We start from the raw sequence: 26,483 nt of genomic DNA, 5'->3' as shown, positions 1-26,483 counted from the left end.
GACCACATGGTGGCTTTCTTGCCCTACCCTACCCCACCTCCATCCCTGTAAACAGTCACCAAAGATCTGAGCATCCTATTTCCTCCAAGGGCCAGGTATGGGGCCAAGATGACTCGACTGTATGGTGTGTGTGTGGGGGGGCAGTTATAGACCAAAGAGGACACTGTCAGCCTTTTCTGCTGTTGGACAGTCTGGACTGGGCAAGGACATCCTATCCCACTTCCACTGTGGTGGGGTCTAGGGGCTCCTCCCTTGAGTGGCCTAAACAGAAAGGAGAGAGAACTGGGAGCAGGAACTGGACTGCCTCCTCCAGCTGGACTCCTGGCCCTGAGCAAACAAAATGCCCCGAGTCCACCCAGCAGAGCCCTGTGGCCCTCCAGATGCTTCCCACCCAAGCTGCAGGGTTCTAAAAGGAAGGAAGGTGGGCAAAGATCACTCCATCCAGACCCTCCTCAGGACCCATCCACAGAGGCTGACCCCAAGGCTGAGGTAGAGAAAGGTACTTTAAAAGGGAATGGGGACAACAAAAGGAGCTGATGGCCAACTGACCAGCCAGTGGTCGTCCAGTCTACCCTGGGCTGTCCCCATTCACCAGTCACTACAGGTTCTCCAGTCATCAGGAGCCAGTGACCTTCACAAGGTAGGGACCTCCAGGTAAGTCACAGGGTCTGAGAAGGGGCCCGGACGGGCCCAGTAGTCCAATGCTCGCACCCGGTAGGAGCCAGAGACCACAGCCGAATCTGTAGACACAGAAGCGCATGTATTCTGGAGTTCCTAAATCTTCTAGACCCACCCCACACCATACTGTGCTGAGGTTCAGCTGTGCAGCTACCAAGGCCAGGGTTTTGGATGTACCTGGGCTGAACACAAAGAGGTTAAAGGTGGATGGCCTCCTGCTGATTGGAGCATACGCCTCATCCTTTGGGGAGAACTGGATTTCGTAAGTCCACAGGCACCTAGGGAGGTCTGGGTCAGTACCAAAGCTGGGGCAGGTAGACCCTGAGAGCATAAGTGGGCAGAATAGGGTAGATCCACAGCCCTGTTCCCTTCAGGGTCCCTGGGTACTCTCAAAATGATGGCAGGCCACAGAGAGGAGAGAGGACTAGAGGCTAACTGTGGTTTTAAATGTCCCCTGTAGGTGGCCCCCATCTCAGACACAGTGGATCTGGGCAGGCTTATGCAGTGCATGTGGAAGGGGAGCTGGATGCATGCTGAGGGACCACAAGGCACTGCAGCCAGAAGTGCAAGGGTTAGGGCGTAGGGAAGGGCAACAACTCCACTCACGCACTTTGAGCCCACGTGCTCATCTGACCAGACCAGAACCAGCTGCCCTCGTGTCAGGGGCAGTGCACGGAGCCGGGTGACCTACGAGGAGGGAGTGGCTGTGAAGGGGTGAGACAGGCAGCCTCACAGATGAGGGGGAAGACTGTCACTTGCCTGGCCTGGTGGCTTCAAGGGGCGTGCGCACACGTGCACCAGCAGGAGTGAGGGAAGCGGAAGCTTCCGGTGCAGCATCAGCCGGCCCCCGTCGGGGAAAGGGCGCGGTGCTTCAGCCACTGGGTCCTGGGAACAAGGGAGGAGCATATGGTTGGCAAACTTCCCCAGGACCCGAGGACCCCTTCCTTCCCTTCCCACTTGCCTACAAACCTCCACCATTCGCATATGTCGGAACTGCTCTGCAGAGGGGAAGACAGGCTGACCCATGAGCTGCCACTCACTATGGGGGCTGCAGAGTTGGTTGTCTAGGTAGTATACCACATAGACGAGCCCTGTGGAGCCAGACACTGTGGTTTGCCTTAATGAGCCCAACCCTGTTGGGTTCCCAACCTCCTTCAGAACCCCACTTACCAAGACCGGGGGACACTCCATGCAGGTGTAGAATCAGAGGGATACTGTGGTTGGGGTGCGCATGGGTGTCATCACTGGCGTAGACCAGCACTGTGGTACGCCAGGCCTCAGAGGAGCTTTCAGGGTGATGGGTGCTGGCCAGAACACCCACTGTATGGTTGCTGTCCAATACAGCCCTAGCCTGTGACACCTCTGCCCAGAGTTGCTCTCCATCTACAGATTGGACAGAGGACTGGGGCTGTTGCTTCCACCTTCCCAATGCCTGTCCTAGACGTGGAGGTCCTGTCATACTGCTCAGACTGTAGGAGTAGGGGATCGGATGGAAACTTGGGAAGGCAACCTCTAAGAATCCCACGCAGCACCTGGAGGTGGTATGCTTGGCCCTGCTAAGCATATCCATAGTCCCCCTGCCCCAGGGCCTTTGCACAGGCTGCTCTTCTGAGTCCAGCCACCCAGGTTCTTCTGTGCTGATCCTTACCCACCCTGGGAAATGCCATGTTGCCATGGGCAGAAGCAGGGCATAACTCACCCAGCAGGGCCAGCAGCCCCATGGCAGTGAGAACGGGTTTTCTCAATAGCTGCACATGGGGTGGCTGGGTGTTGTTGACCTGGAAGCGGGCAGTCAGCGTGCGCTGTGAGAAAGGGTGTGGGTGGTAGCTCAAGAAGGCATTGTCGTTGCTTAGGAGTGCATAATGCACCGAAGAACCGGTGTTACCAACCAGCAGGTTCTGGTGTTGTGCGATGACCTGTGGGCATCAGGGCATTTGGGACCTCGGACACTGGCCACCCATGCTGCCCTTCCCCCCACCAGGAGGAAGGCTTCCTGAGGCTAGATGGGTAAAGCCTGTAGGCCCACCTTCACGACCATGGCTGCATAAGTCACATCTGCTCTCCAACGCTGTGGCAGTGACCAGCCCACCAGAGGATCTGCTTCATCATTGTAAATAGGGGTGTCTTTGAACTTAGGGAAGAGCTGCTGGATCTGTTCCATGACTGCCACCTCCTGCTCCAGGATGGAGATGGAGCTGCCCCCACCCTGTAACCAGCACACACATCAGTGAAGGTTCAACCTGCAGCAGGCAGGGCAGAGTAGGGGCTACACCCACCTTCTTGTGCAGAGAGATGTAGTCCAGTCGCATGCCCACCTCACCCGTGAAGAAGTTGGTTCCATTGGCACAGTGATGCAGAAGGCTCCAGCACAGCGGTGACTTTGGCAGGGGGTGGAAGGAGTCCCCAGGGCCACCCAGCTGCAAGGTGGGGCTGGCAGTGCGCAGCCCCTCAGAGCATGCATCATAGTAGTTCAGAAAGCCTAGGGTAGGAGGGTCCTGAGGGCCTGGGCTCACTCTCCCATGCATCCCACCCAACAGGACCTGGCAAAGTGTTGCCTACCTTGGCTGGTCATGGACACATTGTCAAAGTCATGGTGGTCTGGTTCGTTCCATGTCTCGAAGTTCCATTTGGAAACATCTGTCAGCCCATACCTACCTGCAGAGTGCCCTTGCCGTTGCACACTGGGGGTACCACCCTCAGGTTTGGAGATGTCAGAATCTACCTGGTGTCTCCCAGGAACTGGACCCAGGGCTGGGGGTTTCCACTTGATGGAGGTATCTGGCTCTAGGTGAGCATCCCACCCCCCCATCAGGTGAATCTCTCTCCCCTATTTGGCACCTCTGGTGGGAGGGTATGAATGTCCATGACAGAGAATAGTACCAGGTAGCTTGGGTTAAGGGAGAAGAACCTGCCCGGGAAGCCCACCACAGCCCCAAAGCCCTCCCACTCACCAATGTATCTCCTGGCTAGGAGAGAGACCAGGTCCTTCCACTCAAACACCTGCTGCTTGTCCTCAAAGTCCGTGAAGTGCCCTGAGGGGCTGCCCATCAGCTCAAATCCTGCAGCACAGGGGGTGGCTGCCCCACTGCCCAACACTCATGCCCCTCCCAGCCCAGGCTCCACCTCACTGGCACCTCAGCCATTGCTGAGCAACCACTACTAGCCAAAACCCAGAGGGGGAGGTGGTAGAGAGAAAACAGGGCCACTGCTCACCCGGAAGAAGCTGGTTCTCCATGAGAAGGTCCAGAAATGCATCCAGGTGAGTGAAGTTGTAAGTCAGGCCCTGCCCAGACAGGCCCCTGCTGAAAGGTCAGTGTTGGAGAGTAGCAGTGCATCCCCCCAGGGTTGGAACTGGGGTCATATTCAAGTATGTGGGGGCCTCAAGTCTCCAGGGGGGATCCAGGCTTCCTGATGGGCTTTCCTTTTGGAAAAGACCAACACTGGAAGACGGCCACAATTGAGTATGCACAAGTGTGTGTACACAGAACCCCACACTAAGCCTTCAAGACAACAAAGATTTGGGACTATGGCAGCTTCTGTCTCTCATCATTGAGTCTAAATAAGTATGTGTGCATGAAATCTTCAAGAGATTGAAGAACTTGGCATGAGGCTCAGATCAGCCATGACACTCGGGTGGGAGAGACGGGCAGGTCTTACAGGAAAGGTAAAACAAGAGGGGATTAGTGCGTGGGGAGGTGATGAGGCATCTCAAAGATAGCTGAACTGGGAATGGGGTGGGACAGGAGCCAGGCAAAATCTAGGGGGCACTCTACTCTGACTCTGTACTCCTGAAGACCAAGGATCCAAATTTCACCCACAAGTCTCCTCCCTCCCATACTGAAAGGCAACATAGATGGGCAGGAAAAGGAGATGAAGGGTCTCCAGCCCACATACCAGACAGGGTCACTTCCCATGGGGCTCACATTCTGAGAAGGACAAGAATCAGACAGCTGCCTGGACTTTACTAAAACATCAGAAGTTTGGCAAGGGAAGGGGGCAGAAGGTCATGGAAAAAAGACCTGCCAAATGGTGGCATGAACCAGCAATAACATGTGGGGGACCAGATATGGTGGTGCACGCCTTTAATTCCAACACTCAGGAGGAAGAGGCAGGCAGATCTCTATGAGTTCAAGGCTAGCCTGGTCTACACAGTGAGTTCCAGGCCAACTTGAGCTACATAGTGAGATCCGTCTCAAAAATGGGGGGAGGGGATGCAGGGCATGGTAGCGCACACCTTTAATCCCAGCACTTGGGAGGCAGAGGCAGGTGGATCTCTGTGAGATCAAGGCCAGCCTGGTCTACATAGCAAGTTCCAGGCCAGCTGGGACTACAGGAAGACCCTATCTAAAAAGAAAAAAAATGAAAAGAAAACTTTAAAAAATGGTAAAGACAGGCTGGAGAGATGGCTCTGTGGGTAAGAGCACTGGCTGCTCTTGCTGAGGACCCAGGTTCAGTTCCCAACACCCATATGGCAGTTAACAACCCTCTGTAACTCCAGTTCCAGAGGATCTGATGTCCTCTTCTGGCCTCCACAGGCCTTGCATGCACGGATACACTTAAAAGAAAAATAAATAAAGTTTTAAAAGAACATGTGGGGAACAGGCACGTGCATCTCAGAGACAGGAACAAGTTCATGGTAGTCAAGTAGCAGAAAGATGGCTGGCTGGCTGGGGTAGAATAACGGTATACTGCTGAGAATGAGACTACGCGGGGGCTTGTAGCCACATGGGGATAGGTCACTGACTCAGAGCAAAGCGGGAGGCCATCCAGGGTGCTGAGCAGAGCAATGCCACGATGTTCTGGAAAGATCTCTGTGGTGGCTAATTGGGGTGGAAGCAGGAGGCTGCAATGCATATGACGGAAGTGAGGTCAGGATACTGGGACAACAGCCTGGGTTTTAGCTTGAGCAGTTGGACAGGTGGAGGAGCTTAAGCATTGGTGCTTGGGGCTGTGGCTGTGGTTGACAGTTCTCATGGAGGGGTGGAGAACAGCCCCAAGTGCTGACTTTGCAGCTGAGGTGGCTGGGAGGCAAAAGCCAGCAAGTATGAGGGGTCAGGTGGGCCTGCCAGGGTCTGAGAGCTCTAAAGACCTTGTATTAGTCACTTTTTTGTTACTGTGATAGAAACACTGACCAAAACAACTTATAAAAGGAAGAGTTTATTTGGGCTTACGGTTCCGGGGGAATTACAGTCCGTCTTGGTGGGGAGGCATGGCGGCAGAGGTGGCTGGAGGAGGAGCAGCAGAAGCTAAGCTCTACATCTTCCAGCAGGCAAAGGGAGCAAGAGAGAAACTGGAGATCTGGCAAGGCTTAAGAATTCTCTAAGCCCACCCCCAGTGATGGTCCTTCAGGATAGCCATGCCTTCTAAAACCTCCCAAAACAGGGCCACCATCTGGGGACAAAATGTCCACATACTTGGAGCCTATGGGGGACATTTTCATTCAAACCACCACAGACCTGTTGTCCCAGCAGTCATGTATGGCAGCCCATGGGTTTGTCCCCAGAGGGATGTTCAGGGACAGGGTTTCCACTGTGGAGGTGGAATCTGGCCCACCCAGCCATCACTGGCCCACCACTAGGAGGAATAACAATTCTAGGCACATCAACCCCTCACTGTACATGGTCATTTTGGTCACAGCCCACAGGTCCAGGTCCTGCATCTCCCAGACTACCTTCTCTGTGCTTCTGAGCTGGAACCTCTGCTTAGGGGACTATAACAGGCCTGTTCTCTTCCCTCCTACCCAACAACCACAACTTGTTGCAAATAAAACCTAACAAACATTTAGATAAAGATTAAAAGCTTGTTCCAAAGTCCCTAAGGTGTTGGGGGGAGATGCTGTTGTCAGCTCCAGCCTTCTCCATAAACCAGGCAGAGTGCACACCCCAGGGGGGCAGCCCCACAGGGTCTGTGCCCCGGGCCAATTTTCCACATCAGAGATGTCCCTAGCCTGCCTTCCTTCATGGACCTGAGTGTCTGCTTGCCAGACCAACCTCAGTAGCTACAGATGTAGAGATTGGGGGTTGGGGGCGGGAGTGCTCACCTGGATACCTCCTGGGGCCTCCCCAGGTCAAGGAAACCCTGGGAGCAATCCTCTGTCCCCACTGTCTGCCAAGTCCGTCGCTCTCTGCCTCTGCTACCTTTGGGATGGGGGTTTTGAGAGCCGAAACTGGGGGAGGGGCTGAGCCAGTAAGGTAAAGTGTACGCCCTGTATGCCATATACCGCGGAGAGGCCTGGGCAGCAGACCATGCAGGACTACAACCCAGCTCTGGCAGGAAAGCCTCCACGTGGCCAGACCCGGCGCAGCGTCAGCCAGGCCACACAAGGGCCCATTCACTGCAGGCAAGCAGCAGCTCCAGCATCTCTGGCTGCCCCAGGCCCCGCCCAGGGCAGAGCGCGTGCGCGGGAAGGACCCAGGCCCCAGCGGCTGATGAGTGCCTGGGTGAGCCCTGCTAGAGCCTGCTGGTGAGTGCCTGGGTGAACCCGCTACAGCCTGTGAGAGCGGGCTGTGCATAGGGTTGGGGGACTGACAGCGCGTGGAGAGAAGCGCACCATGGGCGTGCACAAGTGGCCAATGCACTGTTGCTCGCTGCTGTATAGGCTTGTCCTCCGCCTGGCAAGCTAGATTGGCAAGCAGTGGACAAATGTCTTCTCTTTGAGCTGAGATTCAGCCACTTGCTTCAATCACCACAAACTAATTTGACTATAGACCCTCCGTAGGAGGGGAGGGGCAGAGGCAATCAGTCACCTCACCCACCCAATCAGTTGGCCTTAGCTGCATGTTGGGGAGGGACTACGGATAGGGACAAGGGAAGCCAGAGAGAGGGGGTGGCCTTCACCGTCTTGGGCCACCACCAGGGGTCAGAGGGTCCTGGCCAATGTAGGAAGCCCACACATACTCATACCTTTGTGAGTAACCTCCATCACCACCCTCTGCTCTCTTAGTAAGCCCAATAAATTATTTTGTTCCCCAAACTGTAGTTTGGCTATTATCTCGGTTTGTCCTAAGGATGATGGGAGGAGGGAGCCAGAAGCCGCTCTCGCCTCCCAGAAGTAAAATTTAACTACGCTTGACATAGCCCAGCAGACGACAAAACCAAGGAGGAATTTGGGAAGAGCAATGGAACGCCCGAAGCAAAGTTGGGTGAGGGGAGAATGTGGGAGAGGAAGTAAGGTGGGCTTGCTCCATAAGCTTAATGGGGGTAGCAGCCATGACATGGATAATGCAATGGACAGTAAGATGTGTAACTAGAATGAGGCCATCTAAGTGGATGAGGTCAGTGGAGGAAATCCCAGGATGGCTGTCCTCCTCCTGCAAATGGTATAAAATAGTGAGGCTGTTTAAAGTGATGGAGGCTGTCACATGTGTATGGAGATGCTTTAAAGACCATGGAAACAAATTTTGCAAGCCTTGGAAGTAGAGCAGGGGCCGAAATTTCAGCAAGTAGCTACAGATGCTGCTTGGCTGCATCTTTACATATTAAAAGATTTGTCCCGGGCAGAGGCCATGGGGGGGGGGGCAGAAACAGGACTAAAACGTTAAAAGAGAGGAATTACTGGCCTCTTCAGTGTTGGCCTCTGGCCTTGCCAGTAAATTACATAAGAGAGAAAAAGAGATGGAGATTTAGTTTGCCATTTTTATGGCTAGGGGGCCAGAGAGGGAAGAGAGCTCAGATTAGATTGGTAATACAAGGTTCATCCTGGAACCCCAAAACATGGGACCCATGGGAGAAGACAGATAGTGATGAGAAAGGTAGCAACCTAGAAATAGCTAAAGGTGCTCCTCAGGTTCGACTTTTAATACAAAGAAAGGAAAAAAAAATCATGTTTCAACATGCTAATGGAGACCTTAACAATGGTCTGGCGCAAGGAACTATAGCCATCAGGATATGGGACACGGGAGCAAATGATATTAGTCTAAGTGCTGCTCCTTGAGACATAGGCTGCATAACCCGAGGCAGTACAGGGGGAAGCAGTCCCTGATGGACTGGCTTGTGCGAGCCATTAGAGATACTTGGTCATCACCAATGGAGGTTCCCATGGACAGCAGGGGCTGATAGAAGAGGGGCAGACGTTATTGAGAGAACTAGGTATGAGAAAAGCAATGTATGATGCCCAGTTCACTGGGCCAGATAAGACTGTGTTCACCAAAGATTTAAAGAAAAACTTGATTCAACAGGGAGCTCAAGATCTGTATGGAGCTTTAATGGTTTTACTAAGTCCCTTAGTGGGAGAGGATCTTTGTGAAGTAGGAAAGACCTTTGGCAGATCTAAGTGACTTAAACCAGTATGTAAAATGTGTCTGCAAAATAGTAGAGCAGCCTAAAAGAAATATAAAAAGACAAAGCAGAGAAAGAGGTCTGTTTGAGTTACTCAAAGGCAAATGTGGCAAGATTTGTATCTAGCCCAAGTTCCTAAAGAAAAAAAATTAACAAAAAGCCAAATGCTGTAAGGAGCTTCTGGAAGGCTTTAAAACCCGAGAAATAGTTCACAAGACATGCAGAAGATAAAAACTGTCCCGGGGTGGATAAGGCCCCTGAAGATTAAACAAGGTACATTTCTCTCCTGGGAAAAGTTATGCTAGGGGTGGAGGCAGTTTGCCCAGCCAGGGCCTCCCCCAGCAGCCAATGTAGTCAACGGAGACACAACCAAAATGGCTACACCCAGGAGGCAGATCCAGGGCCTACCTGACCTGAGGAACCAACAAGTGCAGCAGGGACAAGAGGGGCCCTATTCCTAGTTGGCCTGGTACAGGGTCAGGCAACTTGAGCCAGCCCCAGTGAGTTTATCAAGGATAAAAAGGTACAGGGAAACTCCCTGTAAAATCCCCAGGATGGGAAGTGACTCCAAAAAGATAACTAAGATAGTGAAAAACTAAGTTGATGACTCTTATCCATGCGATCGTACCCAACATAGATCTGTTGAGAAAACAACTAACACAAATGAATAAAACCTTTCCACGCTGTTAGACCTTGCCTATATTCGATTTAGTTTATAATACTAACCTCTGAGTGTTTCACATTGAGTGTTTTACAGATGTGAAGCCCATTTGAGAAATATCAAGTGCACCTGATGAAACAAAGACCAAGCACAGCTGTAAAATTACTGGGGACTTTATGGTCGAATAAGGCACAAGTAATACCCACCAGGATGGCTGGGAAAAGTCTACAACAGCCTGATCCTGTATACGCCAGAGAAAACAACAAAATACTTATAAAAATAAAAAAAAGAGGCTCCCAAAAAAACTGTACAATTGATAAATAAAAATTCCAGTACCAGAGGTGGGTTGCCCCCCATGAACTGTTGGCCAGAGAGACCCTGGAGGGCCTCAAAACGATAGAGGCTATTGCCACTAATGTTGGTTGCACACCAGAAAGAGCCAGTAAGCCAGTAAGCGTCCCATTGCTGAAGACACAGCATGATATGAGTGCAGGAGAGGGAGAGATGAGGCTGTGACTAAACTGGAAACTCCCTGTCACCGATGGCGGGTGGTCACAGTGCCAGGAGGTGCTTAGCAGAATCATTAAGGGAGAACGGTCCCCAAAAGTTCTGCTTAATGATGGACCCCCTCATGCTGCACTATCAACATGCCAGGCAAGATGTGCCTGCTGGTGCAATAGTGGCTTGACTAATATATGTACAACCAACAAATTTCTGGTTGGATTTAAGTCTCACTTCTTGGGGAGAAACACACATCTGGTACAACCCCCAATGACAGGGGAAGTCATAAGCCCCAGTGGGGAAGCCATTGCAATTGTTTTGTTAGATGAATGTGATGCACCTGTTAAGGTATCTTCTAAGCATCTGTGCTTACTTACACCCACAGGTTAGATTATTACAGTAGTCAATGTTCGTTTAGATGTTCTTGCTTCTTTTTATTTGTCTTTATAGTAGAAAAAATACCACTGAGATGGATGAACAGCCATGTCTTGGAAACAAATGAGAAGGCCCAAGGGTTCAGTATCCTGCCACAATGGAGGATTGTTCTACATCTATGTCACCCCCTCCGAGGCTCAGGGACTCTTGTGGAAGAGGCTGGCAGAAAGAATGTAAGAGCCAGAGGAAGGGGTGGAGGGTTCTTTAGGCTTTTCCTCCGCCTGGCAAGCTGGACTGGCAAGCAGTAGACAGATGCCTTCTCCTCCAGCTGGGATTCACCCACTTGCTTCAATCACCACAAACTAATTTTGACTACAGACCCTCCATAGGAGGGAAGGGGTAGAGGGTATCAGTCACCTCTTCCACCCAATCAGTTAGACTTAGCTGCATGAGGGGGCGGGACTAAGGACAGGGACAAGGAAAGCCAGAGAGAAGGGGTGGCCTTTGCCGTCTTGGGCCACCACCAGGGGTCAGAGGGTCCCAACCAGAATGTAGGAAGGAAGCCCACACACGCCCACACCTTTGTAAATAACCCCCATCACCACCCTATGTTGTTAGTAAGCCCAATAAATTCTTTTGTTCCCTAAACTGTAGTTTGGAGGAATATTATCTCAGTTTGTCCTAAGGATGATAGGAGGGAGCTGGAAGCCGCTTGTGCCTTCAGAAGTAAAATTTAACTACACACACATGGGAGGGCTTGGTGGCGAACAGAGCTTAGTCTGTGGACCCGCTCCCAGACTGGGGAGGGGTAGATACCAAATCATCTCTCAGACTCTGCTGGACGCCCCTGGAAGGCACAGGCTGGGGCCAGATCATTCAGAAGAAATCCTGATGTAGTATTGGAGGTGATCTGGCCTGCCTGTTTGTACTGTTAGACAGGGTACAATGTTTTCTTCACAAATAAAAGCACTCAAGATTTAAATAGTGGCATAGAGATAGGAAGGAAATCACCAGGTCACACACAGACAGGCCTTTGGACCTCATGTCCCTGCCCTATGTGTGCCCAGTAGGATTCGACAGCTCAGTGGACACATGGGGTCAGGACAGTGGATCTGGTCATACCTACTGCAGCATCCATTCTCAGAGCCATCAGTACACAGAGCTGTGGAGGCAGAGGACCAAGTGGGGCAGAGAACTGTGGCAAGAGTCCCACAATTTTCGTGGGGCAGACATGACTTCACTGTATCTCCACTTAATGTGGACACAAACCGGAAGGGGGTATGACGTAAGGCCCTGTGTCTCCCGCCCTGTTTTTCTCTGCTGCCAAGGGGAACACAAACATCCTGGCCTTCACCCCAGCACCTCTGTGTCTACAGGTATACTCCTCTTCTACAACTTCAGCTCTGTCCTTCTCAAAGACCTCCAAGATAGCAGCAGTCCATGCCCCAGAGGCCCCTTTGCAGGTAACTGGTAAGTTATCATTTGATGATGCCCTCAGTAGCTGCCCTCACCACCACAGAGCAGCCCCTTATCTGCCCCAAGAGGAGCAGCTCTGACTAACCCCACCACACCCACCTAGTAACAGCTCCTGTAAGCCACAGCTCCCAGCCACTGGGCAAACAGTGGCTCAGCCCTGCACAGGTAGGGCAAAGCAAAGGGAGATCCTAGGGGCCTAAATGGGTTCTTCCAGGGGCATCAGTCCAATCTGAGGAGACAGCAAAGGTGGGGAGCAAAGGTGGAGGGTACCTAACCCATAGAGCACCCAGTCTGGCCTACTCTCACAGTCAGGCTCACTCTGGTCACTCAACCCTTATTCCATTCCTTTCTCACCCCCAAATAGGGCTCTGTCCAGGCCCATGCTAGGAACTTCGCAGGGTTAGCAGGCTTCCCAAAGGAGTCTCCAACTTGTGGCCCATAAGGGACTCTGAACATCTTACTGTCCCCTGAGCTGGAGGAATGGAGTCTCAGAGTCCCCACTGATTCTACAAGATGCTTGCTGATCTGAAAACACCTCTCAAGACCGCTGATGACAAGAGAAGCAGAGCTTGTAACTTCACTGCCCAGGCCCAGGGCAAACTGCCCATAATGCTGAGTCTTCTGGAGGCATCAGACCAAGCCAGCTGGGCCTTCCAGTCTCAATGAAGGCACTCCCCCTCGAGGATGGCAGGGCACCCAGAATACAGTGGCCCACAGAAGAGAGCAGGGCCCGTTATACAGGACCACTGTATCCTCAAGCACAATATCAGACTTCTCTTTACTCACTTCAGAACCTGAGGTTCTGGGCAATCTTAAAGAACTCAAGAACATGCCCCAAACCTGAGAGCACTGGTTAAATTCATGCTAATGCTTATGGGACCATTTATCTCCAGGCTAGCCTTACAAGGCAGGTACCATGTCCTACAGAGGTACATGGGAGCAAAGTATCTGACCACAATCACAGTGGGTCATCGTTGGGGATGGGGGACAGAAGGAGGGTTGGACCTGAGGTCAACCCAGGACCTCTGCCTCCATAAGAAAAAAAGTGCGTGTTGACAGCCTTCCCTTAGGACTGTACACAAAATAGGCATGTGTTTGCTCACACAAGAATGTATACACTTCAGCGTGGCCCAGCCAGAACAGGCTCTACAAAGCAGATAGCCAGCATCTAGGTAGTTGAAGATCTGCTGCATTTTACTTCAGAAACTTCATAGCTAAAGAGCTGCAAGGCATGAACACTCAGTTCCTCCGGGAGGCCCACACAACCGTAACTACTTGTGAGCCTCTGATTACAGTATAACTCGGTGGATTAGCTCACTGGATTTAGCCGCTCAGGTAACACTCACTTGATGGGGAAAACCATGACTCAGCTATCTTTGGGGTAAATAATTTAACAGCAAGCCCAGTGGAGTGTTTCCCACAGGTCAGCCTCAGCGCCACCTGCCAACCTTGCTTTCCACCTGCTAACAGAAGCCAGAGCTTGTCGGGGTCCAGCCCACCAGCAGGATACAGCCAGTCCCTGGATATCACAGAGCCTACAGAGCCAGCAAGGTACCCAAGGTAAGAATTGTTCCTATATCCATACAAGAGGCTCCCAGGAGATTTGGGCAGAAGTAAGAACTTAGACCCTAACCTTTCTTTGGGGCATGTTCAGGTATAAGGCAGGTGGCACTTATAGTCCTACTTCCACACATTTGACTCCCTGAGGACTTGGGGTGAGCTTCAGAGTATTCAGTGACCCCTGTGTGGTGGGATCTTTGGAGGAAGGGGTCACTGCTCTAATAATGCTCCTAAAGGGCTGGGCAGCTCGGCAGACCACCACTCTGTTCTTCCAGGGAAGCTACTGCCACTACACCCAAGCCAGGCACAGTGGGCTCCAACAGGCACCACTGTGTCCTGGACGCCAAGAGAACAGAGCGTTTGCTTAATATTACAAACAAGTACTTTAGAACCTGTAAACAGGACCCAAGGCTACCACATAATCAACATGGCCTGAGAACTCAGCACCAAGGCAAAATCAGAAGGGGCTGCGATGACCAGACCACAGGCGGACATTGGAGAGCAGTGTGTCTGTTCAGCGCACTTGTACCTCTGGGCAGGGCCTCAGTACTCAGGGAAAGGGCACGGGCACACTGGTTCCAGAGCACACTGGTACCTGCTGAGGCACTCTCTAAACTCCCCTGTCCCACAGGGAGGGGTGGCACAGACCAGGGGGGAGTCCCAATATCTATAATATACAAGGCCTTCTGCCAGCCCCCAGTGTCCACTGTAGAGCAGGTGATAGCTTGTGGGGGTGTTGTGTGGACATGGGGTGATTAGTGGAGCCTCTTGTCAGTCCAGGTAGCTGGGAAGGTGGATAGGGAGTGGATGGAGCTCAAGCTCAGTTCGCATGCATCTGCCTCTGCTTTCACTCTGGCCTGAGAATATGTGAGCTGGTGGAGGCCCAGCCCAGCCCAGCCCCTACCTTGGGTAGGTAACCTTCAGCATGCTTCAGGTGGATTTCAGGCAGGGGCTGAATTAGGTAGAGCACAGAGCACAGCTGGGGCCAGCTGGCAGAATGTCACCCTGAAGCATGTGCTGGTCACCTCTCACCACAAAACTAGGATTTTCAAGCTCAAGGCCTCACATTCCATCCACACAGAGCAGTGGGAAGAATAACCTTCATTGTCTACCTTGTGGGGACAAAGTCTCCACTGCTGCCTAGACCTTCCTATGTGAAGCTGGCTCCTGGTCTCCAAGAGCTGAGGTCCCCGACCATGCCCATTCTCCTTGCAGGTAGGCCTGAAGGCCTGGTGTGCCAAGATGGATGCCTCCCCTGAGTCCCAACAGAAGAGTGGGGCACTGGTACTGGTTCGACGGCAGCCCCCCGTGACCCAGAGCTTACTGGGGAGACTGAAGGCCAGGCTGAAACAGAGCTGCACTTGCAGTGTGCCATGTGCACAAGCACTGGTGCAGGATCTGTTTCCTGCCGTGCACTGGCTGCGCCAGTACCGCCCACGGGAGTACCTGGCTGGTGACATCATGTCTGGATTGGTTATTGGCATCATTCTGGTGCCACAGGCCATCGCCTATTCACTGCTTGCCGGGCTGCAGCCCATCTATAGCCTCTACACCTCGTTCTTTGCCAACCTCATCTACTTCCTCATGGGCACCTCACGCCATGTCAACGTGGGCATCTTCAGCCTACTGTGCCTCATGGTGGGTCAGGTGGTGGACCGAGAGCTCCAGATGGCTGGCTTTGACCCCTCCCAGGATGCTCTGGGGCCCAGAGACAATGATAGCACCCTCAACAACTCAGCTACCACACTGGCGCTCGGGCTACAAGACTGCGGGAAGGACTGCCATGCCATCCGCACTGCCACTGCCCTAACACTGGTGGCTGGATTTTACCAGGTGAAGAGTTAGCTGTATAACAGGCTGAGCTGCTCAGAGCACCCTCAGGTTCTTACCACTCACATTAAGGCAAGCCAGGGAGGATGTGGAGAAGGCATCCTTCAGGCTGAGAGAGCACAGTCAGGCTAGGGTAAAGGTGGAGCTCAGGCCTGGGCACCAGAGGGGCTGAGGGCACAGAAAGGAAGAGGTACGTGGGGCTAGCTTGGCTAGGGTGGGGCCGCCAGGCCAAACGTGGCTATGGCTGATATGAACTGCAACCATGGTGTCCTCACACCTGGCTGTTTCTTTTTGACCCTGTCTGCCCTGACCCTCGTCTATTCCATGGCTGCCTGGGAGGGAGCTAGGTAGAGGGAGCTGTGCCACATGTAGGAAAAGGGGCTGCCTTCTGATGTCTATGGCCCTGAAACAAAACCAATTTCTGCAGGCAACAGAGGGTAAGAAGTGAGCATCCACAGCCAACCACAACACCCACATGCATGTCCCTGTGTTTACTGGCCCATATGCATGCAGGAGTCCATATGGAGAAATAAGCAAGGGTGGATCATTAGGCTCTGTGCTCTGACTGCCCCCCGGGTTATGCTGCTGCTGGCTATTGCCAGGAGATCTACTAAACTGACTGTACTCTATCCACAGGTCCTCATGGGTGTCTTCCAGCTGGGCTTTGTGTCCACCTACCTCTCACAACCTCTACTTGATGGCTTTGCCATGGGAGCCTCTGTGACCATCTTGACCTCACAGGTTAAGCACCTGCTGGGTGTGAAGATTCCTCGGCACCAGGGCCTAGGGATGGTGATTCGCACATGGCTGAGCTTGCTGCAGTCTGTGGGACAGGCCAATGTGTGCGATGTGGTCACTAGCACTGTAGGCTTGGCAGTGCTGCTGGCTGCTAAGGAGCTCTCAGACCGCTACCGACACCGTCTAAAGGTGCCAGTGCCCACAGAGCTGCTGGTCATCGTGGTGGCCACACTTGTGTCCCACTTTGGGCAGCTCCATACACGCTTTGGCTCAAGTGTGGCTGGCAACATTTCCACTGGCTTTGTGGCCCCACGGGTACCAGACCCTACATTAATGTGGCGTGTGGCACTGGATGCTGTGTCCCTGGCTCTCGTGGGCTCAGCCTTCTCCATCTCATTGGCGGAGATGTTCGCCCGAAGTCATGGCTACTCTGTTCGTGCCAACCAGGAGCTGCTGGCTGTAGGCTGCTGCAACGTGCTGCCTGCCTTCTTCCACTGTTTCGCCACTAGCGCTGCTCTGTCTAAAACCCTGGTGAAGATAACTACAGGCTGCCAGACTCAGCTATCCAGCGTGGTTAGTGCTGCTGTGGTGCTGCTGGTACTGCTGGTACTGGCTCCGCTGTTCCACGACCTGCAGAGATGTGTGCTGGCCTGCATCATTGTGGTCAGCCTGCGGGGGGCACTGCGCAAGGTGAAGGACCTCCCACAGCTTTGGCGGCTGAGCCCTGCTGATGCACTGGTCTGGGTAGCCACTGCAGCCACCTGTATACTGGTCAGCACCGAGGCCGGGCTGTTAGCTGGGGTGGTCTTCTCACTGCTCAGCCTGGCAGGTCGCACACAGCGCCCACGGGCTGCCCTGCTTGCTCGCATAGGAGACTCCAACTTCTATGAGGATGCTACTGAGTTTGAGGGCCTTCTGCCCCCACCTGAGGTGCGGGTATTCCGTTTCACAGGGCCACTCTACTATGCCAACAAGGACTTCTTCCTCCGGTCACTCTACAGCCTTACGGGGCTGGATGCAGGACGCTCAGCAGCCAGGAAGAGGGAGCAGAACCCAGAGGCAGGTATTAATGACAAAAATCTTGTTGATGGCAAGGATCTAGGTTCAGCAAGCAGCAGGGCCAGGCTGATGGTACCCCCAGCATTCGGTTTCCACACAGTGGTCATTGACTGCTCACCTCTGTTGTTCCTGGATGTGACTGGCATGGCCACACTACGGGACCTGCGCAGAGACTATGGGGCCCTGGGCATCACCCTGCTTCTGGCCTGCTGTAGCCCCTCAGTGAGAGACACACTGAGGAGAGGGGGTTTCCTTGGGGAAGACCAGGGGGCTGAGGATGAGCAGCTGTTTCCCAGTGTGCACAATGCTGTGGAGGCTGCACATGCCCTCCGTGAGGATCTCATAGCTGCTGACTCTGCCCTCTAGCAGGGACAGGGCCTGCTTACCAGCTTCCTCCCAAAGCCAAGACCCATGTCCATGAGCAGGCACTGAGCTCCTTCCTAGGATTTATACAAAGGATGGAGTTCTTATAGAGACAAACCCTTGGGTCACCTCTGCCCTGGAGAAGCCAGGGAACTCCAACTAGGAAAGGAAAGGGTGGCACCCTTGGCATACTCAAGGACCCCAAACATTCAGTGATTGAGACCCTCTAGAGACCCATGCTGCCCCCTGGTGTCCACTCAGCCCTGGTAGCTGCACACAAGGTCCCTCAGCCTAGGCAGCACCCAGGCTAACACTGTTATAATCTTATCTGAATAGAGTCTTGCAAATTATGTAGTATTCAAGTGCCAAAAGGACACTCTTCTACCCACTGCCCCACCAGGCACCAGGTAAGAGCTGGGTATATGGCCAAGGGGTGAGGGTCTGTGTTTCTGAAAGGTCTCCTTGTACCTAGCACTCATCTTGGCTGGGTCCTTGCAAAGCAGCCACCTGCTCCAGAGCAGTTTGCCCAATGTGGAGGTCAAAGGTGATTGTAACCAACACAACCCCAACCTGACCTTCAGGTATGGCATCCCTATATAGCTTAATTGGTGACTACACAGAGTGGCCCATGTACGGCCCTACACTAACCCCAGACACCAACCACACTCTCAAGATGCCTGTGCTCCATCCAGGAGCTGCCCTTGTTGCAGCCAGACTTCTCCCACCATCTTGCCCTACCAACAAGATGCTCTGACAGGAATTGTAGGGTTATTTGTTCTCAGACGCCCCCAGCCCTGTGTCCCGTCATGATGCTCCCTCATTACACAGCCCAGCACTGTACTTTGAAGCATCTCTGATAAACTCTAGCTAGCAGCCCCCAGAGCACCCACCTCAGCATCACTCACCTGGCAGTGACGAGGTTCAACAGCCAGTGTACTCGGACCTGCTCGATGCCACCGTGTGGGATGGCACCTATGTATGCAAGGTTCAGTTGCTGGTCCCAACTAAGGTCGAACTTGTCAGCCTGGTCATGAGGCAGTGGGGGGCTGGGGACAAGACAAAGAGTGCATTGTTTGTCCCGGACAGAGGCCTGCAGCACAGCAGGTTCTACAGATCTGGCACCTGACTGTCCAGGCCCTTGCATATGAACAGTGAGGGGCTGCACGACGGGTGATAAAAATTACCCTTCCACCAGGAATGATCTGCAGTCTCTTCCTTGGGGGTGGGGCTTCGACAGGGCAGAGGATCATATTCTAACAGCATACTTGCAGGGCCAGAGCATTCCTAGGGGGAGTTGGGGAGTTGCAGAGACCTTGTCAGGTTCAACACCCAGGGTCAGGTCCTGCGGCTCTGGGAGACTCCCACAGAAGGGCCTATCATGAGCCCACAGCCCGAGTACCTACCGTGCGATGCTTTCACAGTGCTCCTGATCCCTAGGAGCCACTAGGAAGCCTCTGGCAGACCGGGTACCCACTCAGCTAGAAAACCCACACTGCAGCCCAGAGATGGAGCTGGCCTAAGAGGAGGGTGGGCCCTGAGGAATGGAGTTTGGTGTTCACTCCTGAACGTCCAGTTGTGATGGTTGGGGAGCCCAAGAGTGAGATGAGGGGCCTTCAGAGAACAGGGCCAAGGGGCGCGCCTGGGCTCGGCAGGAGCGCGTGGTGGGCCTCACCAGAAGCCGGTGCTCCTCCAGAAGGGCCGCAGGGGCCGCAGGGCGCGGGCCGCGTCAACGCGCACCAGGTGCGGGGTCTCGGCCAGCTCCACGAGGGGCGCAGCCAGGAGCGCAGCTAGGAGCGGGAGCGGCGTGGCGCGGGCACGCGGGGGGCGCATGGCTAGGGTGCGAGGGGCTCGGGACCCGTAGAGACCTGGGGTTGCGGCCTAGGCCGTTCCGCCTCCGGGTGGCTCTCCACGTGATCGCCCGCCGGGCCGGGCGGGGCGGGACCCACGCGGGCCTCGGGGAGGGCCTGGTCCGGAGGCCACCGCCTCCTGGTGAGTTCCGCCCTGGCTGCTGCTCCTAGGTACCCCTCGGACGCAGCGCACGCGGGCAGTGCTTGGGAGAAGGCTGGTCTAGGTGTCTCGGTGCGGCCATTATCTCGGCAATACCCGCTGAGGTCGCTCTGGAGGCCGGCGAGTGTTCGATGGACTGGCTGGACCCGAAACGCAGGTCGGGAGCTGGTTCTCAGTGGGCTGGGCCAGAAGATGGCGCTCCCAGAATTGGATTGTAGAGAGTCAGCGTATAGCTGGTCTGTGCCTTTCCTGAAATGGGACGAAACTGGTGTGGCCAGGGACACACCAGAAGCCAAGTTGCCACTTGTAGTGGACAGCTGAAGGCCAAGCCTGGATGCCTGTGGAAGGCGGGCTCTAGAGCGTATATGTTTAAGATGTGGATTATGCATACATGTTGAGTAGGATATTCACAACAGAACAGAATCAATTAGGACTCTTCAAGTTTCACAAATCTGAGAAAAGCCCCTTTCCGGTGCCGTCCTATCCCCCCGCCCCACCCTTATCCTCCTTCCCCCACTCCGCACTGCACAGTAGGATCTCTTCCCTGGAGCCAGCTAGTGTTGCTAGTCCTTAGGTTGGTGATTTTAAATCCCAGAACAGCTGGTCAAAGTTTCTAGGTGGAGAAATGAAGGCGCCTATGGCAAAGCCCCATACAAGAATCAGCAAAGGAGGAGCCCTTAGGGTATTTCTGCTATGACTGAAAGCAAACCTGAAGATACAGTGCCAGTAGACAGCAGGCTGCATCCTGTGATCTGGCAGGGCATCCTGTACTGTGGGAAGAATGATCTACAGTAGCTGTTCTTTTGCTTTTGAGTGAATTTATTAAGTAAAAGAAGCAGAAGATAACAAAACACCAAGTTGGGCCCTCAAAACACCCAACAGAAACAATTAGAGTAGCCCGAGCTACAAAGCAAGTTCCAAATCCAAAGGGGCGGGCGGGCGTGGGGGGGGGCGCGAATGACACGACAACACAGAAATATTGTTCTAGGAACAATGGTAAAACACTGTATCCACACATCCTAGAGAAGATGGTTAAGGATGGTGCATGCAACATCTTACAGCATCTAAGAGCCAAAAAACAGTAATTGGGGATGGCTGGCTCAGCAGTTAAGAGCCGCTGAGTTTGGTTCCCAGCACCCATGTCAGGCAGTCACAACCACCTGTAACTCCAGCTCCAGGGGATCCTATGCCCTCTTCTGGCCTCCTTTGACACTCCCTCCCACATATACACATAAATAAAAATAGAAATAAATCTTTAAAAAATACAGTAACAAGCCAGGCATGGTGGCATCCGCCTTTAGTCCCAGCACTCGGGAGGCAGAGGCAGGTGGATCTCTGTGAGTTCAAGGCCAGCCTGGTCTACATAGTGAGTTCCAGGCCAGCTGGGGCTACAGGGAGACTCTGTCTCAAATATATATATATTAACAGTAAGGAGTCCAAGTTGAAGAGGGAGGCACAGTGGGAACATGATTGTTTCAGACTAATCCTCCTTAGAACAACCAGTTATGCCAGGATCTTTAGGATCACATCTTGGGAACAGGGTTCTCTGCTGGTAAGGCTGACATTTGCAACTGAAACTGAAGGGGAGTTTCAGTCATGAAAGCAGTGGCCAAGAGGCTGTGAAGTCAGGACAGTCTCACAGGCTGGGACAGAAGCCAAGAGCCAGGCTCAGGGCCCTAGAGAGCTACACCCTAAATGTGAAGGTAAGCTGGAAACTGAACTGTCCTCACAGGAGCTGAAGTTCAAGTTTTCTCATGGGCTGAACAAGTGCAGAAGGTGATCCCTGTACCATCCACCTGATAGAAGAGAGCATATTTCCCCTAGGAAACTCAAGCGAACAGAATCCTTAGTGTGTGATTAGATGATACTGTAATAGATCCTGGGTCAGGAAAAGATGATCAGACACACAGGGCAAAGTAAGGTTGAGAAAACCTGAACATGTGTTGTATATTGCTCAGTAAAATTCTGCCAATGATGGATTCCACAGTAATTAAGTGTCTTGACTGCATCACATCAAGGATGGAGATCCTCTAGTTCCTTTGAGATCTCTATGCTGGAGGCAAAGGGTCATTATGCTTGTGTGCAAAATGACTCTGAAAGTCAACTCTAAAAGTAATAATTGACTATACATAATGAGCGAGGTAAAAGCAAATACAGAAAAGTGTTAATGACTGATGGACCCAGGAGAAAAGTATGTACTACTATTTACCTCTTCGTGAGTTTGAAATTTTATTTTCTATGATATGTGTATGTGTGAATGCCTGCTTGTATGTATGTGCACCATATGAATTCCTAGTGCCCACAGAGTCCAGAAGAGGGCATCAGATTCCATGGAACTTGAGTTAAAGAGCGTTGTAAGCCACCATTGTGGATCCTGGGAACTGAATCAGGATCCTCTGCAAGAGCAGCAAGTATTCTTAACCACTAAGTCATCTCTCTAGTTCCTTGAAATTTTCAACATAAGTAACTGGTAACCTAAAATTCTAAGTCCAGCAGAAAATACATTTCAAGTTGGGTGCTGTGATATATGTATCTTTTCTGAGACACTTGGGAGGCTGAGGCAAGAGAATTGAGCCCAGGAGTCTGAGGCAACACAGTGAGAACTGTATCTATATATTAAACAGACACATAGGTATTTCAAGAAGTGAAGGTTGAATAGAAACATTTTAGAGAAACTGTGAGAATATCTGATGCCATCTACTTTCTATCAGGGAAATATTAAATGTTGCTCTTCAAACAGAAAGATAGGGCTCTCCAGTCAAACTTAGAGGAGCTCCTTCCTAAGAGTGACAGACAGGGATATAACAGCTGTGTAAATCTAATTAACTGTGTCTGGGTGTGGTGGAGGGGCTTTGCAGGTGTAATTGTAATAGGATATTGAGATACGAGATTATCCTGGATTATCCATGAGTCCAGATGCAGCAGTGTGCTTACACAGGGAGGTAGCAAAAGACGTGACACAGAAGAGAAGGCTGTGGTGAACTCAGAAGATTGTCCTAAAACTTGTATCGGGGGCTCTTGAACAGGCATAGGAACTCAGCAGACACCAGAAGGAATGACTGTCCTGAAGGAAGGGAAGGTGAGGTGTTCTAGAAAGGCCTGGCATTGTAGTCTTATGTCAGGTATGTGAATTTTATTTGTATTTGGGTCCCGGGAAGGCAGATTCCCAGAGTTCTCTAGCCTATCAGTGTATCATACATGTGAGGGTGGGGCCATGTGTCACTGAGGGTATTGTGTGCTGAGAGACTGCCTGGAGAGTGGCCAGGTGTGAGCCCACCCTGTACTGGAGACATCCTCACTAGGAGATGGATGTTACCTGTTCCTCACTGAGCATTGCTGCAGATTCTGGTCACAGTGCCACCAGCAGTCTACTAGCAACCCTCACCAGTTACTCCATGAATGCCAAGAGGCTCGCCAGGTGGTCTGGGGATCTAGGGGAGAAGTGACCCCTCAGGCACCCTAGCATTTGGACAGGGAACTGGACATGGGGAGCTGCTTGCTTCTGGAGGTAAAGGGCCCAGGGGTGAAGGGCCCAGGTCTGATTCCACTTTGTCTTAGAGAAGCCTGTCTGTGGGCAGCAGAAGAGCGGCAGGTCCAAGGTCTGCAAGGGTCCCTCTCTGTAGGAAAGCCTTTCAGGTGGCTGGGCTTGTGCCATTCTAGTGGTTTTTGTTTTGTTTTTTTTTTAATGTGTATGATGTATTACCTGCATGTATGTGAGTGCACCCATGTCATGCAATGCCGTGGAGGTCAGGAGAGGGCTTCAGATTCCCCTGGAACTGGAGTTAAGGACAGTTTGTAGCCGTCATGTGGGTGCTGGGAATCGAACCCAGGTCCTCTGCAAGAGCAGTCAGTGCTCTTAACCGCTGAGCCATCTCTCCAGGCCCATTCTAGTGTTTTTTGTGCAAGGCTTAGAAGGGCAACTGTTGAGTCAGGAGGAGCCTCGCCCAGGGCCCAGGGAGAGGTGAGAGGAGAGGTATCCAAGCTGTTACAATGGGGAGCCTCAAGGACACCAATGAAGACACCCATAGATTTGGATTTGGGATTAAAGTTTGAAAACAAGGAACATATTCCTGGCAAAACCCAGAGCAAATTAAAAGGCATTGGGCTTGATGTCTGTAGTACATGTGTCCAATGAGTCTCCCTGAAGGAACATGGTTTGTATGGAGTGCTGTACCTGCTCCTGAGAGGAAGGTGAGAAAGATTCTTCCCTGAGAAGGTGTGATCACAAGTGCAAGTCCACAGGGTAGCCCAGAGAGCTGGGTATCCCCCTAAGGCTGAGGCATGATGTCCTGAGCACTGTTAAAACAGGCACCAAAAGGAGCAGGAACCAGTGTCTGGAAGAGGAACATACCAGCAATGGATAAGGTGGACTCTGTCATCTTAATAATGTGGGTGCAGAGGCCTGACAGATGGAACTAGAAGATCAGGTTGTAGTGACCCACCGGGAGGGCCTTAGTTTTTTCCAAGTAAAAGAGCAGGCAAAATTGGGTTTTTATTTACTTCCCTTGTTTACATTTTTATTTTCTTCTACTCCACTCCACAGCTTTTAGCCACCCCGTGCTGGGGGTTTTAGTTCTGCTTCTAATGGTCAGAAGAAGATAAGGAGCCTGCCCTGCCCCTGCTGATCCTTTCCAGTAGGTTCTGTCCTGCATTATCTGTCACCTTCCCACTCATTGTCTGTTACACAAAATCTTGGGTTTTTTTTTTCCCTTTGTCTTACACCTCTAGATGGGTAACTCCTACTCTTTATGTGTCTTGCTTATATTAACTGTATTTTATTACCTTCTGTGTTCTGGATGTTGGCATTTGGGGCTTTGATCTTGGCTATACCCCTACCTTATTCCAGGTTGACTAATTCCAGACAGCAAATAGAGTTCTTTTACTATGAAGACCAACCACTTAGGAGTCCATACTCACATCAAGTGCATCCTTGCCCTAGTCCCTCAGGCAGATGGACAGTTGAGCCTGCCCTACATTCCAGTAAGTTGTGCAGGCCTTTGATCCCAAAGCCCCTTCCTCACTCACTCATTCCATGGGAACCCAAGTAAAGGCTCTGAGCCATAACCCCCTGCTTCTGCTCCAATCCAAACTGGGGTCCCCAGAGCTTGGTATATTAGGCCTCTTCCCTCAGGGAATGTAGGTTGTGAATTTCCTAGGCAGCTGTTTGCAGGACTACAGGACACCTGACTAGAACCTGCCTAGCTTTGAAGGTGGATGCTGGTCCAGAAACTGGGGGAGCCAGAAAGGCCAGCCCCCTTGCCTCTGGGAGGAAGCTGGTACCTTAGCACACCGAGCTGTGGAGCGCATGCACTGTCCTAGATATAGCCTGCAAGAAGGCAGCTAAGCAGTAGCAAAGAGGGACAGAGAACCCCTAGAACACCACGGAGTCACACTGGGATCACTCAACAAGAAGCTAATGGAGTCGCCCCTCCAAGATCCCAAGGGGCTTTGGCCAAATAGTCAAATATCTTTGTAAAACTCACTAACGTGAGCATAGCCAATAGTGATCCACAGTCCTACACTGTCTCCAACTTCCCTGTGGTTGGTCTGGTGCTGGAGAAGTGGTAGGCACTTTGGGGACCAGGCCAAGAAGAAGTTGAATTGTGGAGACTTTGGTAGGGGCTTGGTAGAAACTACATTTTCTTCCCAGCCACTTCCTTTCTTACCAGAGTGAAGGCCAGGCATTCTGAGGTGGAAAGCAGCTTTCAGGAAATCTGTGACAAGTGATGAAGGAGTCGTTTGAGAGTCTTTCTGATTTAACCAGCATCTCGCTGGTGGACAAGGTGGTGCGGCGTCCCAACACCCAGAATGAGAGAGATATGATGTCGTACTGTGAGACATCGGAGGATATTCACATCAGTCACTTTCAGAAGCAGCCAATCCCCAAACCACCTGGTTTATAGATGGAAAACTGGGCAGTGTTCTTCCACCTTCTACAGCAGTCTTAACAGCACATATCCTTCCTGCCACCAATGAGGAGGCAAGAGCTCAACTTCTGTAGAATAAGTTAGAACTTTCATCAGCCATTAGAGAGACTAAGTTACCTCTCTTTTCCTTGCAAAATTATATCTCAAAATTGTTACTTGAAGAGATAATTTTAAAAGTATCAACATACCAACAATAAATTTAAAAAATCATATTTCTAGCTTTTGTGACGTTTGTGTTTTTAGTCTCTTTTAAAAATGTTTAATTTGTTGTGATTTATTCTCTTATTCTGAATAAATGTTACCAGGTTTTGCAGGAATTACCTTGGGTTTTTATTCCTGGAGACACATCTACTTCAAGCTGCCCAAACCTGAATGGAGTCTCCTCTGCTGGCCCAGCCACCTTTTTATTATTATTATTTATTTAATAACCACATAATTAGAAGAAGCATTTCATTATAACAGCATTGGTGTATTCAATAACAATTTCCAGAGCTAAGATGCATCTCTTTCAAAATTGGCTGTAAATTTTTAGGTTTACAGTTGAATTAATACATATACAATATTTTTCTCAGTATAAACCCTATAAGACATAAAATTGAGGTTTTAATCTCCTTTAAAAAAGATCTCCATTTCATTATTAAAATACACAGTTTCATACAGAAAAATTCATTTTTAATGCAATTGACACTAAGATGCACATGCATTTCTAATCTCTATATATTTGCTTATTACTAATCACAGTCAGTTACTTTTTGAGCTCCTTGGAACCTGAGCATGGATATAAAATCATCAGGATTTCATTATTAAAATACACAGTTTCATACAGAAAAATTCATTTTCAGTGTAATGGACATTAAGATGTTTGCACATGTGTTTCTAATCTCTGTATATCTTATTATTACTAGTCACAGTCGGTTACTTTCTGAGCTCCTTGGCATCTGAGCATGAATATAAAGTCATCAGGTAGATTTCAGTGGTAATGTTTTTCACACCTACTAATCATTAAGGAACAAATTTTTGTGCTTTGAACA

The 26,483-nt window shown here is 51.4% G+C and overlaps 2 protein-coding genes across 8 annotated transcripts; one reads left to right on the top strand and one right to left on the bottom strand.

Moving 5' to 3' along the window:
* Positions 1-485: 485 nt before the first annotated feature.
* On the bottom strand, positions 486-19,468 carry Idua (iduronidase alpha-L-). 4 transcript variants are annotated; one of them, XM_029567671.1, is made up of 15 exons: positions 18,922-19,152; positions 18,703-18,802; positions 18,424-18,564; positions 3,892-3,980; positions 3,630-3,737; positions 3,238-3,333; positions 2,955-3,157; positions 2,705-2,884; positions 2,378-2,594; positions 1,849-2,061; positions 1,648-1,769; positions 1,438-1,563; positions 1,289-1,365; positions 856-956; positions 486-740 (listed from the first exon to the last, which is right to left on the bottom strand). In XM_029567671.1, exons 4-15 carry the CDS (start codon positions 3,911-3,913, stop codon positions 634-636), a joined length of 1,572 nt encoding a protein of 523 aa, XP_029423531.1. In that variant the 5' UTR covers positions 3,914-3,980; positions 18,424-18,564; positions 18,703-18,802; positions 18,922-19,152; the 3' UTR covers positions 486-633. The 4 variants fall into 4 exon arrangements, 3 of the variants coding, with proteins under 3 accessions (XP_029423531.1, XP_008840022.1, XP_008840024.1); XM_008841800.2 differs by lacking the exons at positions 18,703-18,802; positions 18,922-19,152 and adding an exon at positions 19,191-19,468; XM_008841802.2 differs by lacking the exons at positions 18,703-18,802; positions 18,922-19,152 and adding an exon at positions 19,191-19,468 and having other exon boundaries at positions 3,892-3,977.
* On the top strand, positions 6,098-17,868 carry Slc26a1 (solute carrier family 26 member 1). 4 transcript variants are annotated; one of them, XM_029567669.1, is made up of 7 exons: positions 6,098-7,141; positions 10,568-10,725; positions 11,869-11,962; positions 12,333-13,303; positions 13,392-13,528; positions 14,744-15,361; positions 15,995-17,868. In XM_029567669.1, the coding sequence occupies exons 6-7, from the start codon at positions 14,771-14,773 to the stop codon at positions 17,519-17,521; spliced, it is 2,118 nt and encodes a 705-aa protein (XP_029423529.1). In that variant the 5' UTR covers positions 6,098-7,141; positions 10,568-10,725; positions 11,869-11,962; positions 12,333-13,303; positions 13,392-13,528; positions 14,744-14,770; the 3' UTR covers positions 17,522-17,868. The 4 variants fall into 4 exon arrangements, with proteins under 4 accessions (XP_029423529.1, XP_029423530.1, XP_017655780.1 ...); XM_029567670.1 differs by having other exon boundaries at positions 11,869-11,955; positions 12,333-13,528; XM_017800291.2 differs by lacking the exon at positions 12,333-13,303.
* Positions 19,469-26,483: the final 7,015 nt, after the last annotated feature.

This window comes from Nannospalax galili, unplaced genomic scaffold (assembly GCF_000622305.1).
Source record: "Nannospalax galili isolate Female #2095 unplaced genomic scaffold, S.galili_v1.0 scaffold101, whole genome shotgun sequence".
In the NCBI taxonomy this organism is placed as follows: domain Eukaryota; kingdom Metazoa; phylum Chordata; class Mammalia; order Rodentia; family Spalacidae; genus Nannospalax; species Nannospalax galili.
This window is presented reverse-complemented; position numbering and strand designations above follow the sequence as displayed.